Here is a 19,019-nt window from a genome sequence, read left to right as displayed (position 1 = left end):
GTTGTACAAAAAAGGTTGAACACACGTCTTAAAAGTGCACACTATTGTAACATTTTAATATTCGACAGTCTGGAATACAGTATCCTATCCGCAATTTCTCCAAATCTTTACTTTTGCGTAGTCCCTTTAGGTAACAACACAGCGGTAAGCATTCAAAAACCTTACCTTCTTACTTACACTGTATCTAAGATTCTAAAATAACTGTTATGGCAAAATTCTAAATGAAACGGCCAGTTTTATTTCCTTTGGGGAAATTTGTCCCAAAGGTATCTGGCTTCTCTATTAATCTCCAGTTACCTGAAAACATTCCTAGGATCTTTTAAAATTCTCCTTTAAAAAAAAAAAAAAAAAAAAAAAAAAAAGGAAAAGAAAAAAAAACTACAAATCCCATGAGTCAAAGACGGAATGGAAACAGACACCTCCCCTCAAGCCCCCTTCCTGGTCCCCTTGAATGTAGTCCGCTAAAACTAGGGTTGAGGCATCCTGAAATATGCCTGAAAGAAACGTCGGCTGTTTCGTTCTGCTTTTTAGCTGTGCTCTCGCTGGGCTCCTTTAAGTCGGTGCTGAGAGCGAGGAAGGATACAGAGCGACGCAGAGTGGGATGGGTGCGGGCGCAGGCATCACCTGTTCCAAGAGGGGCATGCGCACTGCGAGGGCGCCGGCGAGGAGGCGGGGCACGGTGGGAGGGGCAGACGGCGCCCGGCTGGCACCGCTCAGATCTGCTTTTCCCCGGCTTGGGGCGCTGAGGCGGCGTCGGGAGTTGTCTTCCGCAAAGGTTGCCTGGCGTTGTCCAACATGGAGGAGGCACTGGCCTCGGTCATCACCTGCAAGAGGGACTAATCTCTGCCTGGTGTTCAGGGTCTTCGCCGTCTGCACGCCCGGCGGCGGCCCCCGTCTCCGGTTGCTCCTCCGGCCACGGGCTTCCCGGCGGGGAGGCAGCACAAGGAGGGAGTGCGGTGGCCCTGAGTTTCCCTAAGCCATGGGCAACGAGGCGAGCTTGGAAGGGGAAGGGCTCCCCGAAGGGCTGGCGGCGGCAGCAGCGGCGGCGGCCGGAGGAGGGGCTGGCGGGGCGGGGAGCCCCTTGCACACCGTGACTCCGGCCGGCATGGAGGCGGATCTGAGCCGGCTGAGCGAAGAGGAGAGGAGACAGATCGCTGCTGTCATGTCAAGGGCGCAGGGGCTGCCCAAGGGAAGCATTCCTCCGGCCTCTGCGGAGCCGCCTTCCATGCACAGGCACGCACAGCATGATGTATATGTCCGGGCATATATGTACAGCTTCCCGTGCACATATGTGCCAGCCCGTATGTGCCAGCACGGCAGTACATATATGTCGCTTCCGTTCATTTTATTCTCCCTAATGGGGTGGTGGTAAAGAGAACATAAGCTTTCTGTTGGGCAGGATAAAAATGATGCCTTATAGAGTTTCTGATGGGATAGTCAAGGGTTGCATTCTTTGAACTGTGATTTTAGATTGTGATTTCTGGCCTTTTGGAACCTTTTCTCTGTAGGGTGGCGTGGAGAGACGCCCTCCAGTGTTTTACTAATCTGGAAGTCTTCCATTAATACAAAACGGACGTGTTAGGAAATGGAGAGAGCTGGGTGTTTACCTGTTTCTGTTTAAACCTTCCCAGTCATTTCGGGGTCTTTCTCTCTGCGAATGATATCTAAATATTTCTGTAACAATACCTTTAATTCCCCTGGAGGTGATTTGTCTTTCCTTCCCACCCTACGCCCCAGAGGAGAACAGGAGCTGTTTAGGTAGAAGGTATAGAATAAATACACCTTTTATATTCAGGGAGAAACCCTAAAATATGTGTGGCATTAAACAGATGGTTTGGTCACAACAGTGCAGGTGCTGTACGTGTATTTATGAATTAGCATATGCTATTTTTTAAACCACCGCTCTTTTATACGAAAAAGCGTCTTACAGTTTACGGAAGAACATGTGAATTTGTGTTACCTTCAAATTAGTTTCCAGTACATACTTTTAAAGACAAAACAAATAGCAACTTGGACAGGTAATTAAGAGCTAATCTATAATATTAACGTATTCATTTTCCCCTCTAGCTCTCTGTATTCCTCCATCCCAATAAATGAGTTGTTTTCTAATTAGAGTACTGAGAGGGTATAATCACTGTGCCTGCCCTGCCTTTATTATTGTAAACAAACCCTTTAACTTTGCACCCTCATAGCTTGTTCAGAGACAGGACATTCCTCTGTCCGTGGTTCTGAAATCACTCCTACTTTATGATAACCTAACAATTTTCATTAGAGATACTGGAAATATGAAAGATATGGATATAGGTGTAGGCTCTTATCCTGTACTTCATAAAATAAAAACACTTAGGAGCTATAATATAAGTATATACATATAATTTTGTCAGGTAACTAATACAGTAAAAATGTAAAATGTTTTGTGGATAGTGGCAATATTTTCCACATAAATGTGTAAACTATATCAGGCAAAAACCCTGTTTTCTTGAAGGGGAACCAACACTACTAGTAAAGACTAGCTTTTTTATATTGAATATATTTTTCTGTGTTTTTAAACTAGTAATATATTGGGCTATTTCTTTGGTATAAAGCCTTTCTTAAGTATTCCCTTAAGAGTACAGTTTATGATATGTACTATTTTCTCTACTGTTTAAAACCTGACTTAGAAAAAATTTTGAATGTTCATATACTAGATTTTTCTAGGGTAATAATGAGGTACAATACTTTTATTAACCTTTTAGAAATGTATGCCAACTCTTCTACAATTTTTCCTTAGAGGCACAAGCAACAGGTTTAGCATGCTGGTTACGAATACCAAGAAGAGTGTGAGCTTTGATTCCTAAATTTCTTCCTTGTATTCAGAGGGCGGTTAAAAAATATTATTTCAGCCTATGAAAGTATGGTGTTTTGGGCAGTATTTGTATCAGATAGCATACTTTTAAAGCTCTCTGTTGATGTTTTTGTTACGGTAGAATTCTTATCAATAGGTAGTCTGCGTCCTAAACAGTTACTGATGAAAGCTTCATTGAAATATATAAACGTGTCTGAATTTGGCAACCTGCTTATATTTTACTGAGAGATTTCTATAAATGTCTTTAATTTTGGAAAGTTATTATCCCCATTTGTGATAACCAAATAAACACATATTAATTTAAGTATATATAAGAAAGTATATCTAAATCATTTCAAGTTTTAGGAGATTATGTGGTGCGAATTAGACAGGGTGGGCTTTGATTTTTATTTATTTAAAGAAATAAGGGTTGAGAGCCCAGAGACCTTATTAATTTTAACTGACTCATAGCGAATTATATATGCTTCTCAACCATATGTGCCTAAGTTTCCTTGCTTCTAAATAAGGCAGTAATACTTACCTTACCCATCTTGTAGAGCCATAGTAAGGATTAATTAAAATTTGACCGGAACATTTTTGCTTGGATTTTAATTTGAAGGAACTCTATACATATAATGAGTAGTAATATCAGTATCAGCAGTGAATGGCACTGGCAGTGATGGCTGCAGACAAGTTGTATATTGAATCATTCACTGTTATGAGTTATTTGGATGTATCTATACTCTTTTACATATGGAGAAGTCAGTGCAATGTACTGGATATCGTGCCTCCCCTTCCTGCCCACCAGGAGTTAGGATACCAGATTTCTGCGACTAACTAGTTTTATAACCTTGAATTAATTTCTTAGGCTGTTTAAGTCTTGGTATCCTCTGCAATATACAAACGAACGGACATTCCTAAAGATGCTTATATTTCTATTATAAAATTTTATGACTTAACACTGTCAAGTGTCATTGCTTGTTGTGTTACATTTTAAAATATTTTAGTATTCCAACTGCTTTTATATTCTTAGTCTTGAATGCATGTTTATCTCGCTTGCTGCTGAAACATTTTTTTTCTGTTAACCTGTGAAAGAAAAATTCTAATCTGAGGATGACAATAGTAAAGTGAAAAGGGAAGTGTATAAGACTTGAGTAGTTAGAAGCTAGAAGTTAGAGCTTACAAATGAAATGCTTCTGGATTTTCGATTTATTGTCGATCCAGGGAAATGCAATTTTATTACGTCTTCTACTCATTCTATTTACACCTACAGATGTGTCATATGAGAAGAGCTTTACTGGAAAACACTTCTGATTAGTAGAATATTTAGTAACAATTCTGACTGAATCAGTTATTTTCTTAGCATTCCTTTAGGCCTCCGCTGCTGGGTAGACACCTCCACAACTGTTTTTCTTCCTAGAGCAGCAAGCCAAAATGAATATGGAATGTTTCCATTTATATCTCACAAGACCTGTGGAAGAGTTTAAAGTGAAAAGAATTCAAGAGACATTAATCTAGAGGGAAACAAAGACCTGATGTGTTCATTCATTTGTTCACTCACTGTTATTCATTCATTCATTCATCAAACATTAATACTCATCTGCTAGTTACCAGGTTTGGTTCTAGTGATGAAAAAATGAGTGAAACATATCTCTCCCTAGGAATTCATAGTCTAGTGCAGAAGACACAGATTGCATTTTGGTCATTCTTCTTTTTAACAGAACTGTCATACCAAACAGAAATTCCTCAAAAGACATAGTTAGCTAAGACATCTTTATATTTTTGTTTGGTATTAAGCCTGTATCTTCTCTTAATGATTGTCTTTCTATTTTTCACTCCCAGATCTCCATGTTTATTTACATAATTATAGCAACTAAAACTAAGTATAAATTGTAGTCTTTATAGCTGTATGGGTATTTTCTCATAGGGGGATTCTATAATATAATATAACTTAATATTCATAGGAAGTACATGCAGTTATAATTTCTAATGCAAGTAGCTTCCTTTAACTTTTGGTGTTTATTGTTATCACAAATATTTGGTATTCACAAAATTTATTCGTTTTGTACGTATGTTGGATTAAGTGAAATATTACAAAAACAGTGACTAAGTTTAATAGTATTTTCAAGAGAGCACAGTTAAGAATAGATTTTTTTGGGTATTCGTTTAAATATAGATTTCTTTAATAAAATGCCTAAACACTTATAGGATAGTCCCTAAGCATCTGCCCCTCAAGGGAATGGTAAACTTTATTAATTGAATATGGAACATTTCTGGAATAATGTGACTATCTAAACAGTGGAACTTTTTGAAAATAATCTATTTGGGGTTGTTTACTATGGTTCTTTTGCCTTCATATGGAAGGGAGCACATAATGAGGCCTATAAGGAAACATTCAAAATTATTTTCCCCAATGGAAATATGTAGCAGTGTGTTTTAAAAGATACCTTAGAACTGTTGGAATCAATTAGGATAATAATTTTAGTTCCTTATTTAAGTACAGGCTTCAGGGACATGGTAGTATCTAAAGTTTTTCTAACCTTTTTTCCTGGAGGAAATTGCCAGAACCAAGAATTCTATTTATGCATCTTTTATTAGAAAATCATTTTGTGGCATACATTGCCATTTATAGATTATTTTCTTTCTGACCCTTTGCTCTTTAGAAGTAATACTTCTGTGTTTCTTCCTACTATGCCTTACATCTTGATCTATACTCAAATTTCTGTATCATTAGGGGAAGTTTAAAAACTTAATTCATAATAAGTACCAGATGACCTGAAATGAAAAAGTTATAGTCTGGTCCATTAGCAGGTAAATTTTATTAAAACAAATTAAAACCTATAGAACTTTATTGTGATCATCTCATATTTTAAGTACTACTGAATCACTCTGTTTCTCTTTTTCTTTTAACTAAAAAGAAATCTTTTCCAAAATTAATGTTACATATATCAAACAAAATACTTATAATTTGATTTACCCCGTAATTCTAATGCAGCATGTTCTTATTAGTTGCAATTTTATCAGTAAAAAATAGCTTGTTTAAAATTTAACGTACTTGATAAAAGTGTATATGAGAAACAAGTATTTTAATTGTTGAGCCATAGTCATTTAAAATTGATGTTTCCAAAACTATTTTAAAAATATCCATCTTGTGTATTTGTCTATGAGTTAAAAGAAATCTTGCAAATTAATTACTTGTTGCATTTTTAAGTCATTGTCAATAATAATGTCTAATTAACAATGGTAATAGTAAGTGTTGTAGAAAACATTAAGTAAAGAGATCATTATGTTTTTTCTTCCTTTGAGGAAAGTAACTTTTCAAAAGTGGGGTCACAACCAGATTGTTGCTATTTGTACATCAGGCTATGTATGTCTCAAGATACTTTAAGCATCATATTGTTACATAGAGAGATCTCAGATTAAGAATGCTATTGGAAAAATAATTGAATGGTATAACACTGTTCTTCCACAAGCAAATTGTTTCTCAGAATTTTCTAATTAAAGTAGGAATTCTTATTCTATAAAGTTTAATAAGGACAGTATTTCATGGATATTACCTTTTTTGACAGGTATTCTGTCAAAACTTGAATAGATGGTCAGCTTTTTCAGAGTCCCTGAAAAACCTCCTTTACCAGATCCTGTGATGTCATGTTGTATGTCTTATGTAGCTAATGTAAATTCTAATATTAAGTAAAAAACAGAACAAAAAACAGTTGCAGCAATCTCATTTAAAACGGAATATTTTCACTTCTTAGTGGGCTAGTATTTGGGAGGCTGACATTCCTTGACTATAACTTTTGGTTAAAAAGGATACATTCTGTGAGCATAAAAGTACTGGAACATGGCTTTGCATTGATCTGTTGAGTTAATATGTTTAAATAGGTTTAAAGTATGGCTAGATTCTATTAAGTAAATGTAAATTATTTTTATTATAAATACTTTCTAACTAGATATCTTAATAGTTCATTACTTATAGTAGCAAGTATGGGTTTTTTTCCCCTTCCTCTTCACTTCCGTGTTGAAAATCTGTATCCATGTAAAGAAAGTAACAAAGACATTAAAAATTTTACGATTATTTGTAGGATGCTGCAAAAATGGATTTTAGTTATATTTATACATTCATAATTTTGAAGATGTAAGAAAGTAATAGGTTTTAAATATTATTTTGAATTGTGATAGTTTCCATTATTTTCACTTCTTTTTGTTTCATTCTTCTAGGAAACAAGAGTTGGATAGTAGTCAATCTCCAAAGCAACCAGGAAAACCGCCGGACCCTGGGCGTCCAGTTCAGCCTGGTCTCAGTAAAAGTAGAACTACAGATACTCTGAGGTCAGAGCAGAAATTGCCTGGAAGGAGTCCTTCCACTATTAGCTTGAAAGAATCGAAATCCAGAACTGATTTTAAGGAAGAGCACAAGTCTAGTATGATGACTGGCTTCCTCTCAGAGGTTAATCCTTTAAGTGCTGTCTCCTCTGTTGTAAATAAATTCAGTCCTTTTGATTTGATATCAGACCCTGATGCCTCCCAGGAAGAAGCCTCCAAGAAACAAAAAATATCTCAGAAGGAACAAGGAAAACCTGAAGGAATCACAAAGCCTCCATCACAACAACAGTCACCCAAGCCAGTTCCTAAGCAGCCAGGACCTGTGAGGGCCCTGCTTCAGCAGGACGGTTCTCCCAAATCAGTATCTCCTCAGCAGCCAGAAAAAATTAAATCACAACCTCCAGAAACAGGAAAGCCAACTCAGGGCCTCACCCAGGCTCCGCAGACAGACCAGGCAAAATTGCCACTTCAGAGAGATGCAGCCAGGCCTCAGACTAAACAGACAGATACAGTAAGGGGAGAGTCAGTTAAACCCTCACTGCAAAGCCCATCCAAGCCTCCTATTCACCAAGTAAGTCCTGGAAAGCCTCCAGCCCAGCAGCCTGGACCTGGAAAACTTTCCACACCACAGCCTGGGCCTGAAAAGCCCTCAGCTCAGCAGCCAGGGCCAACGAAGGCCCTAGCTCAACAGCCAGGGACCCCAAAGCTCCCGGCCCAGCCACCAGGAACAGCAAAGGCTGCAGCTCAGCAACCTGGGCCAAAGTCTCCAGCTCAGCCTCCTGGGCCTGCAAAGACTCCAGCTCAGCCTCCTGGGCCTGCAAAGTCTCCAGCTCAGCCTCCTGGGCCTGCAAAGACTCCAGCTCAGCCTCCTGGGCCTGCAAAGACTCCGGCTCAGCCTCCCGGGCCTGCAAAGACTCCGGCTCAGCCTCCTGGGCCTGCAAAGACTCCGGCTCAGCCTCCTGGGCCTGCAAAGACTCCGGCTCAGCCACCAGGGCCAGCAAAGCCCACGGCCCAACAGCTGGGGACAGCGAAATCCCCGGCTCACCAACCTGGGCCACAGTCTCCAGCTCAGCCACCTGGGCCTGCAAAGACTGCAGCTCAGCAGGTTGGGCCAGGGAAGCCTCAGGTCCAGCAGGCTGGGCCAGGCAAGACTCCAGCTCAACAGCCTGGCCCAATGAAGCCCCCTCCTCAGCAGCCTGGCCCAGCAAAGCCCCCTCCTCAACAATCTACAAAACCAGGAAGCCAAACAGGGAAACCCCTGCAGCCACAAACTTTTCCATCTGCAGCACAGACTCCAGTACAAGGCCTCCCAAAAACCATCTGTCCTCTTTGCAATACCACTGAACTTCTGTTGCATGTTCCAGAAAATGCCAATTTTAACACATGCACTGAGTGTCAAACCACTGTTTGTAGCCTCTGTGGTTTTAACCCCAATCCTCATTTAACCGAGGTAAGTGCATTTTTTCGTTATGTTCATGCTCTTAAACCATATCATCATCTTACACAAATGGTGCTTAGTTTATTGCTGTTACAATAGGATAGCACTGTTTTTCTCTGGTTCTTTTCTTCTTTCCCTCCTTCCTTCCTACTTTCCTCTTTTTCTTCTCTGCCAAATGTAAATTAGAGTTTTTCAACATTTTCTCCAATAATATTTCTCCAAAATATTGCTACAATTTCTGATAAATTTGGCACATAAAGGAAGTATGAATTGATTGATAGATGCTGAGCTTTTACTCATTGCATTCTATGGGTAAAATCCACACTATTATTACATTATATTAATTTTTACATTAACTTTTAAATTCATGCTCCTACCTACCATGATACTCTTGATATGATATTCTTAAATGGGATCCTATTTATGCTGGGAAAAAAAGTGGACAGTGTTTTCAGATTCTAAATACAATTTTGATACGAAATTGAATACATTCTTTCAAACTGCACATCCCCTTTTCCTGCCAGTGATTTTGCTATACACTATGAGAGCATGCTTCCCTCATTAGTTGAGAGTCATTCATAACAGCGTAAGTCACTTCAAAAAAATGAAGTCATTAGAACAGGTTCAACTTTATGGGTGTCTTCTTAGAAGGATCACAGTTTATAATTCCAAGTCTTTGGGTAAGCCTTCCTGGCAGACTGAATCATGAAGGGGCCAGTTGTGACACAAATGAGTTCAAGGTTGTTTACTCTGATTCAGGATAGAAAAGTTATTCTCAGCAGGTCAGTTAATGTCAACTCAGTGCTTAAAGTCCCTGAATAAAATAGCATTTTAATAGGTAGAGATTTGGGGACGTTCAGGGGGAAGGGACAGAAAACATAAAACTGCAGAACTTAGAAATTCTCTGGAGTTAAGAAATAATACAGTGAAGATGGTACAATAATATAAAATAAGTGAGAATAAAAGGGCTTAGGGTTTGAAAGAATACATTTTTAAAAGAAATGCAATAGCCCCTACCCGATGAGAAGGCACAGAAGTCCATCTAGAGAACAGCTGTTAGTGGGCTTTGTGTGCATTATGTGCACATAATGCACAAGAGGAATGAAGGCAGCAGGCAATGAAGGATTATGTCATTTAAATATCCGTGAGAGAGGAGACTTGTGTACCCTTGTTATAAATGAAATCTATGTTCTGATAAAAACAACAGTGATAATTATTGGTAGCTGTTATGTTAGTTTGGATACTTACTGTGATGAAAGTTGAAAATGATGTCCGTTTAAAATATGTCAACCTCTGTTTTTTTGCTGAAGTATCTTTTACTCTTTTTACCAAAAGTCATATTGAGTACTTTAACTTTTTAGATAAGCCATACTTTAATGATAAAATTGCAATTAATAAGAACATTTAAGTTATGGAGGAAATCAGATTATAAATAGTTGGTTTATATATTTGTAGCTTTTTTTCATATCTTAAACTTTTTTCCACATTCTTTTTTTATCTTTTAATTTTTTCATTGAAGTATAGTTGAGGTATAAAATTATATGTTACAAGTGTACAATAGTGATTCACAATTTTTAAAGGTTATATTCCATTTATAGTTATTATAAAATATTTGCTATATTCCCCATGTTGTACAATATATCCTTGTGGCATATTTTATAGTTTTGTACCTCTTAATCCCTTACCCAGATGCTGCCCCTTTCCCCTTTTTTCTCCCAACTGGTAACCACTAGTTTGTTCTCTACATTTGTGTGTCTGCTTCTTTTTTGTTGTAGCCCCTAGTTTCTTGTATTTTTTAGATTCCATGTATAAGTAATATCATACAGTATTTGCCTTTCTTTGTCTGACTTATTTCACTTAGCATAGTGCCCTCCAAGTCCATCCATGTTGTTGCAAATGGCAAAATTTCATTCTTTCTTACAGCTGAGTAATATTCCATATTGTGTGTGTGTGTGTGTGTATATATAAATTCTGATAAAGATGTGTTTCTGTCCATAGTATACCATCTTGATAGGAATGTGTAGTAATAATGACTTCAAACAGTAGATGATCTTTTAATAAAATGTTTGTCATGTTTTTGTGGCAATTTATAAGGCAGAAACCTGTAGTTGGACCTTCAAGCCACGTATATTATTTGAGTACCTACAATGTGGAAGACATTTTACTACACGTTTGGTAGACTATAAAGATAAGTAAAACATAATGCTGATCTTAACATGTCCAAATGTACTAGGTTAGATCATACACACACAAGGAAATATGTGGTCAAATGATAAAAGCTGTGAGAGACATGAGCAAACATTATGAACTTCCAAGTAGGAAGTGCCATTCCCAGTGGGTGAGATAAGGAAAGCTTCATGGAGAAAATGGCATTTGTGCTAGGTATTTAGTGATGGATATTATTTCAACAGATAAAGAACATGAAAGGGGGTAATGATTTAGCCTAAGACCGAGAGCCAGAATAATACAGGGTATATTTAGGAATCAGGCATAAATCTAGGTTGCCTGAAGTGGTGGCAAAGAAATGCGCAATGAGATTGGAGAAAAGTTTAAGTCAGATTTAGGTCTTCCACATTTAGTCGGTAGCAGTGAGCATTCTGCTTTATGAAACTTACCTTGTTTATTGTAATCATACCTTCAATCCTTCATTCATTTTACAAATGTGTATCATGCCAAGTTGCGAAGCACCATCAAGTATTTTGATAGAATCAAGTATGTGTTAGCTGTGGAGTCTTCCTTCTACCAGAAAACTGGAGAAATAAAAGTTGTAAATAAGAAAGGAAAAAATAGATATGTACGAAAAGTAACTCTGTATAGGTCTTTACAGTTCACATAGTTCCTTCTTATTTGTTTTTTCAAAATTAAATTTCCAAATAATTCTGTGGTCATGTATTCTGTTTTCTCTGTTCGGAAAAAATTGGTGTTCAAGTGGTTACTATGTTAGGATCATCCTGATAGTAAATAATCAGAACCCAAGCTAAATCTTCTGATTCCAAATCCATTTACTCGTGGTAAGAAGAGAGAAAGTGCTATGAGATCAAATGAAGAAGTCATCACTATCTTTGGGGGGTATGACAACTATCTTCATGGAAATAGAAGTATTTAAGCTGGGAATGTGAAGAATGATAAGAATTTGGACACACTTGACAGGAGTTGGGAATGTGGGGGCAGGTAGAGGGTCTCAATGGCTAAAAAAAAAAGCATCCCCGTTATTAACGAGATGAGCTTGGGCAAGTCATTTACATTTTCTGTAACAGTGATACCATATAAACAATGGAAATAACATGTTCTCTGTTAAACACTTTGGGTTTTTAGGAGGATTAGCTGAACATTTGTATGATAAGGTATTTTTCAATATACGAAGTTTTTTGAAGTTGTAATATGATGTGTCATAGATAATGTTAATATTTTAAACAGAGTTGACTTTGACAGCTTACTCTCAAATTGTTTTCTACATAGATACAATATCATAAGTTGTTGGGTTCTGAGATAGCAATCAAGAGCCATTTGATCTACAGTATTAATTGTAACATTTCATTTTAATTCTCATTTTTTTCCCATAAGGAAAAATGTAATCTTATGGGTCAAATTGTCCAAAAATACTCAGATTGAATAAACAGTTTTACCATGCAGGACAGCACCAGAGACTAGACATTCTATACTACTTTAATTTACATGAATTTATTATTTTCAAGTTTGAGTTTATATGCAAGTTATTCTCTATATTATTACTTTTACAGCCTATTGGGTAAAAATAAAATAAAAATAAAAATAAAATCCTGGTCTCTTGTATCACTCCTTGAAAAGATCAGGAGAATTTCTCTGATATATTTTTGTTACCAAAGCAGAATTATGACTATATTTGCTTTGAACATCCTGGCTCTTAAATGACTACTAGGTCTGAGGAGAAGGACTGAAGAGGTATCAACACCCAGACACAAGCTTTAGGAAAGGGGACTTTTACTTCCTTAATTAAATTTGCCAGCTCTCTCCCACCTCTGCCCACCTGACACACATATACACACCTGTACACATACATATACACACAAACACACTCATACCTTAGATAACCCAAATATTTGTGTGAAGGGGATGATGTTTAAGTGTCCTCTCTGGTAGTTGTCAAGATGTGTGCTGTTCAGATAAACTTTAAGAATCCACTGGCTCCAAGCCTAGACTTTATAGCTGTATCTCTTCTTGCTAGTCCATTAATGGAGTTAATCTCAGCAACACAGGTTCACTCTTTGGGTTTGCTTTCTGACACAGAAACTGAACATTTGCTTTACAGTTAGTAACTACAGTGTTTCTTGTTGTTGTTCTTGTTGTTGTTGATTTACTTTATCTCTTCGATGTCTAGGCTGGGACCAGGTAGGTTTAAGGAGAGATTTAAAGACTTATTCCTAATGTGTGATAATTCTCCTGGTTCTTAGGAAATTTTGTAATATATGAAATGACTTGTCATTTTTTAGACTGTTAATAACGAACCAAATGTTAGTGATAAAAGTGGATTTAGTTGGGTGTTTTTTTCTTTTTCCTCATATTATTTCGATCATGATGGCCCATATATTAATCTTGGCTGAAACTAGATGTTTTATTTAACAAAAACATGGCCATCTCTCAGGAGCTAAAAAATAAAAATAAAAAACAAACACACTTAGACTTCCATATACACTCTCTCAACTTATTAAAGAACAAACAAAAAATGACTGAAATTTTTCAGGTTGGCAAAATGACTTAACTGACCACCTCTTTTAGGTGGATCAGCCTGCTACTTCTAGGAGGAGAAACTGAGGGGGAAAAATCTGTTAAGAAAAGAGTAGAGATATGCCAAATGTCACGAGGCTGGAACCTGTGGAGGAAGAAAGCCAGTAAGACATTCCTGATGATGGAGTAGCAGAAAGAACTTTTAGAAAAAGAAATATTCTCTTTTTAGTTGCTTGCTGTTTTAGCACAAAGGTGATTTGTCACCCAAATTCTAAGCAGAGACAGCAATACGGTTCTTTTTAAAAAGGAGGACTGAGCACATATGCGTTCACCTCCTCTCTAGAGGTCCCAGTTTTAAAAGATGGAAAGTATAGTAGTTCTGTGTACCTCAGTTAAAAAATAAATGAATAAATAAAAACAATAATAAAAAGTACTCATTAAAAAAAAGTGTAGTAGTTCGGGCAAGACCACCAATACCATAAATTGGCAGGTTGAAGAATTCCTAGAAGATAGAAAGTAAATGGAAAGGTGGTGACAGAAACAGAGCTAAAGAAACCACTATCAGGTGGCTTCCTGATGGAGCCTCAGTGAAGCTCTGAGCTTAGCATCCACAAATACAGACAACAACAGTGGGTTGTAGGTAGTGATCAAGTAATAAATTACAGAACTACAGGAGGAACAAGCAGGACAAGTGGACTCTTTCCTAATCTCTAGTGGAAGACAGTGGGTAGGAAGAGGCTTTATATTCTTCTGCTTAGGCTAAATCCAAAGAATTCTCCAAATGAAGGGATGAACTGCCTGAGGAAGGGCCCTCATTAGAAAAGTAGGGCTTTCAAAAGAAAATGAGAAGTAATGCTCCTCTCCCACAACAGAGTGATTTAAAGGAGGAAACAAAACACTAAAGGAGTCAAATTTACTAAATCTGTTACCCTCCTAGTAAAGCTGTTCTTACTTTGGACACTCACCCTCTGCCATCCTACGTCCTCTCATTCAAAGAAGAGGACTAATGCGGAAGCAGAACTGTCCAGAAATACAGAAAAACCTCTGTTGATTACCCATTGTAAATAATGGAGACATTCACTGTAAATGAATGGTTTGAAGAGACTCACTTGACATTTTAGCAATCATACCACATGAAGGACATAGATAAACTAGTGAAAGACAAAACAAAACACCTGACCTCACAGGAAGGAGTTCATTCAGGAATTATAAAGAACTTATAAAATTCTTATTATTCCTGAGAAATACTTAAGAGAGGGTATTTCATCAATAATTAGTACACTCAAATTTCAGCGGGCTGATTGAGGGTAAAAATGGGCCTGGTTGATGTTCTGGAAAAGCAAGACCCAGAATTTTCCCAGCTTGTAGAGCAAATTATCCAGCTATTTAACTGAGCACCTACTATGTTTCAGGCATGTTTCTGGACTGTCCTAGTTGTAAAAGTGAACAAAGTAGCCAAAAATTCTTCCCTCGTGCGACGTGTATTCTAGTAAGAGTGGCAAATAAATAAAACGTATAGTGTGACAGATGGTAATAAGTGTTATGGAGAAAAATGAAGTAGAAGGTTATAGCACAGACCAAGGGAGGGTTGGTGATGTGGTGGTAGGGTCCCCTCACTCCCTCTAATTGGGGGATTGGAGTCTGGGAGTTGAGGGATGACTTGGGAATCTGGAATTTTTAGTGGTGACTAAAAGTCTAATTTGTATAGTTCTGAGGCTGGGAGCTCGAGGGGGGCTAAGAAAGGAAAGAGTGGGATGTACCCAGGAATGTGCACAATTCTGAGATGCCCCTCTTTACTCCTTCCTGTGGTGATGTGGAGGCTGGGGAATGAGCATTTTACTCCAGCATAGGGAGCTCTTTCTAAACTCTTGTCCATGGAGTTGTAGACATTTTGGGGGTGTGGTCATCTGAAATTCTGGGGCTCCCTTGGGACTCTGGGAGTTCTGGGGCTTTAAGAGAGATATTAAAAATCATGGAAATTATATCTAAGAGCTCTAATAGGAGTTCCAGAGAGAAATGAGTCAAGGCTATGGAGTCAAGCTCTAGAAGAAAGAAAATGTAAGTCTTCAGGTTTTGATCCACCAATGGATCAAGCAAGATTAGTAAAACATCTCATAGATACATCCTGGTAAAATAGTCTGATTTCCAAGGGTAAGGAGAAAAATTGGAAGACGTCCATAGAGAAAAAAATTAGCATCTACAAAAAGATGAGAAATCAGGCAGGTGTCAACACAGAAGACAGCCGAGAGGGACCAATTTCTTTAAATTTATAGAGATTGTGATTAGATGAATCCTCTATCCAGGCAAGAGATCAAGAGGGAGTGTGAGGGCAGCTTAAGAATTTTTTTTCACACTTAAGGGTCCATAAAAATCATTGGCACTCTATAAGTGTATGTATACATATATAAATGTGTATGTAGGTATATGTATGTATATATCACAATCACTGTAGGAGTTCCTCTATTAAAATGGAAAATGAAAAGAGTGGGATGGAGTAGTTGATTATGCCCCAGAAATGAAGAAAACTAAAAAGACATTATGTCATTTTTTTCCAAAATGTGATTGCATAATAGTAGTGGAATGTGAGATGATATTAGATGATACACAAATCAAACTGAAAAAGTTATACATTATTTAACTGTGTGTTAAAATATTTAATACATCAATATCATTTCTTGGATATTGCTTAAGACAACCCTAAAACATAATAATATAAGGTTGTTTTTTGAAAAAATGTTGCTTTTATAGAAGGAGAAAATACATAGTATCTTAAATTTATAAATCAAAACTTATTATTTGATGTTATAATGGCAGCCACTAGAAAAAGTCACAGCAAAAGTTAACACTGATTGATTCTGAAGATGCAAGCTTGGTGCCTGAGAGAGAGGCTTTTACTTTTAATGTCAAACCTTTTTGTGCTATTTTTTTAACCTTGGAAATTCGTCTTATTTTTTTTTTGCTTGTTTGTTTTTGTTTCTTAAAAATTTTCCTTCGCTTTATTATTATTATTATTTTTTAAACATCTTTTTTGGAGTATAATTGCTTTACAATGTTGTGTTAGTTTCTGCTGTATAACAGTGAATCAGCCATACATATACATATATCCCCATATCTCCTCCCTCTTGCGTCTCCCTCCCACCCTCCCTATCCCACCCCTCTAGGTGGTCACAAAGCACCGAGCTGATCTCCCTGTGCTATATGGCTGCTTCCCACTAGCTATCTATTTTACATTTGGTAGTGTATATGTGTCCATGCCACTCTCTCACTTCGTCGTAGCTTACCCTTCCACCTCCCCGTGTCCTCAAGTCCATTCTCTACATCTGTGTCATTATTCCTGTTCTGCCCCTAGGTTCATCAGAACCATTTTTTTTTTTTTTTAGATTCCATATATATGTGTTAGCATACAGTATTTGGAAATTCATCTTATAATTAACACTTGAGTAATTTAAAAAATTCTCATTCATTACATGATTGATTAAACAATTTATATGATATGAAGGAATGGGTAAATTAGAGTCTCGATTTTCACATCTTTAGCTTTGGCATTCTACTTGGTGAAATGCCAGGAATTTTTGGTTCTAGATAATAGTAATGATTTGAAATGCCTTATGCCTGTAATGCCAAATTTGGTCAGTTTTTTCATTTGTTCTTTGCTTGTCAGAGGCATGTATACTTTAACTGGCACCATTTTTATATGAAACCAGTAAAGAGAAATAAAGTCCCTTGATTCTAAACATAAAGTTTTTAGAAGACAAAGAATATTCTGGGTTTGTTTTGTTTTTGTTTGTTTTGTTATTCTCTAATAATCCTTAGGTATCCTTCATAGTATTTAAAACAAAAATACCCTGAGTATAACAAAATTTATTTATTTATTTAAAATAATTTTCTCATGAATTTAGAGGACTAGAAGTAATCATTTAAAAATCCTTATTACTTAAATGTGTTCATGAACGCCATGTTTGTTTAACTCATTTTCCATGAGGTCTAATTTGAAGAATTTTCCTCATTACTTGGATGTTGCACATATAAAATAAATATATATTCCTCATGCTCTACCCATAAGTTTAATCATTAGAACCAAAGCTTTTTTCCACTTTCAGCTTTTAAATAACTAGATGTTTCAGGTGTCTTTCTGCATATCCAGCTTTTTGTAATGTCTGTAAGTGTTGCTACATATTATTGCAGCTAGTCTGATGATCTGTATAGCTTAGTAAGAACAGATGTTCTGCTGTGAAAGCAGATACCCACAACTAACAGAATCATTTATTGGATCAGTAAACTTAATACAGTGATGGGTTAACTTGCTCATTGTTCACATCCCTTGAGAAATCACACATACCAAACACTCTCCCGTGTTCCATATCTTAATTAGCTTAGGTAAAACTGGGCTCTTACTTACAAACATTTCAAAAGTACTACGTTGAAGACAAAGATGTAAATAATCTATTAGAAGTTTATATATCTTCCTTAAAGTAATGCCAATATCAAAAGCATCAGTAAGTTATATAAAGATCTGGGTTGTAGTCCTAGCTCTGCCCTTTACACATAAATAGTCTTGCTGATATTCCTCTGAATTCAATCAACAGTAGTTCTAGTTACCTTTGATAGAGAAGCAATAACTTCACGATAAACAATGTTTCTTGCCTGTCTTCTTACTTCACTCTTACTGTAATTCGGTCAGGTCATTTTAATTTTTCTGAGTATTTATTTTCCTTATTTGTGAGACTTGTCATATACTAAAAATTACATTTGGGAGTATAAGTGGAAGTGCTTTGAAATTGACATGAATAAATATTTGTATTTATTATTAATCTGTATAAAAATTCTAATAAGTAGGGATGGTGCCATCATTGTTAACTCCGTTTGTCACTGAGAAACCGAGGGTAAGAATTTGCAAGGTCACAGAATTACTTAGCAATGAATCCCATTCAAGAAGCTAGCAACTTTTTAAAATAAGAGAGCACATTTGTTTTTAAACCAATCATTTCTAGGTTACAGAAAGACTGTGTGTGTGTGTGTGTGTGTGTGAGAGAGAGAGAGAGAGAGAGAATTTTACATATTCTTAAAGTTACAAGAAATCAACCTTCTAGAGACTCACAGACATAGAGAACATGCTTATGATTACCAAAAGGGAAAGGTGGGGAGAGGGATAAATTGAGAATTCGGGGTTAACAGGTGCACACTACTATATATAAAATACATAAACAACAAGGACCTACTGTATAGCACAGGGAACTGTATTTAATATCTTGTAATAACCTATAATAGAAAAGAATCTGAAAAAAAATATATGTGTGTATACATATATGTATATCTAATATGTATCTATATCAATATATCTCAATCAGTTTGCTGAACACCTGAAACTAACACAACATTGTAAATCAACTATACTTAAATTAAAAAAAAAGAAATTAACCTTCTTGGCAGGAGTTTATTTTTGAAATTTAGTGTAAAAAATTGAGGTCTAAGAGCACTGACTTTATACCTTTCTACTAACTCTTGCTCAAACCAAAGCCTTATTTATATTGCTGAGCTCATTTTTGTTCTTTAGAAAGCCACGAGCTCCTACTATGAGCCAGCCACTCTGTTAGATTTTGAAAATAGAGATAATGAAGTTGATAACTTTTCTCACTGTTAAGAATAGAACTCAGAGTTTAGAGGGAGAGTCAGTAGCAAATGCAGATGGAATCTTGTTTGTAAAATAGAAAATAAACACCACATAGATGA

The 19,019-nt window shown here is 36.7% G+C and overlaps 1 protein-coding gene across 1 annotated transcript in view; it reads left to right on the top strand.

The window, feature by feature from the left end:
• The first annotated feature begins 830 nt into the window (after positions 1-830).
• PCLO (piccolo presynaptic cytomatrix protein) overlaps positions 831-19,019 on the top strand; it is a 387,939-nt gene continuing 369,750 nt past the window's right edge. The window contains 2 exon segments of the mRNA XM_060107659.1: positions 831-1,233; positions 7,043-8,597. Coding sequence (XP_059963642.1) covers positions 980-1,233; positions 7,043-8,597 — 1,809 coding nt within the window. The 5' untranslated portion in view covers positions 831-979.

This window comes from Mesoplodon densirostris, chromosome 9 (assembly GCF_025265405.1).
Source record: "Mesoplodon densirostris isolate mMesDen1 chromosome 9, mMesDen1 primary haplotype, whole genome shotgun sequence".
NCBI lineage: Eukaryota > Metazoa > Chordata > Mammalia > Artiodactyla > Ziphiidae > Mesoplodon > Mesoplodon densirostris.
This window is presented reverse-complemented; position numbering and strand designations above follow the sequence as displayed.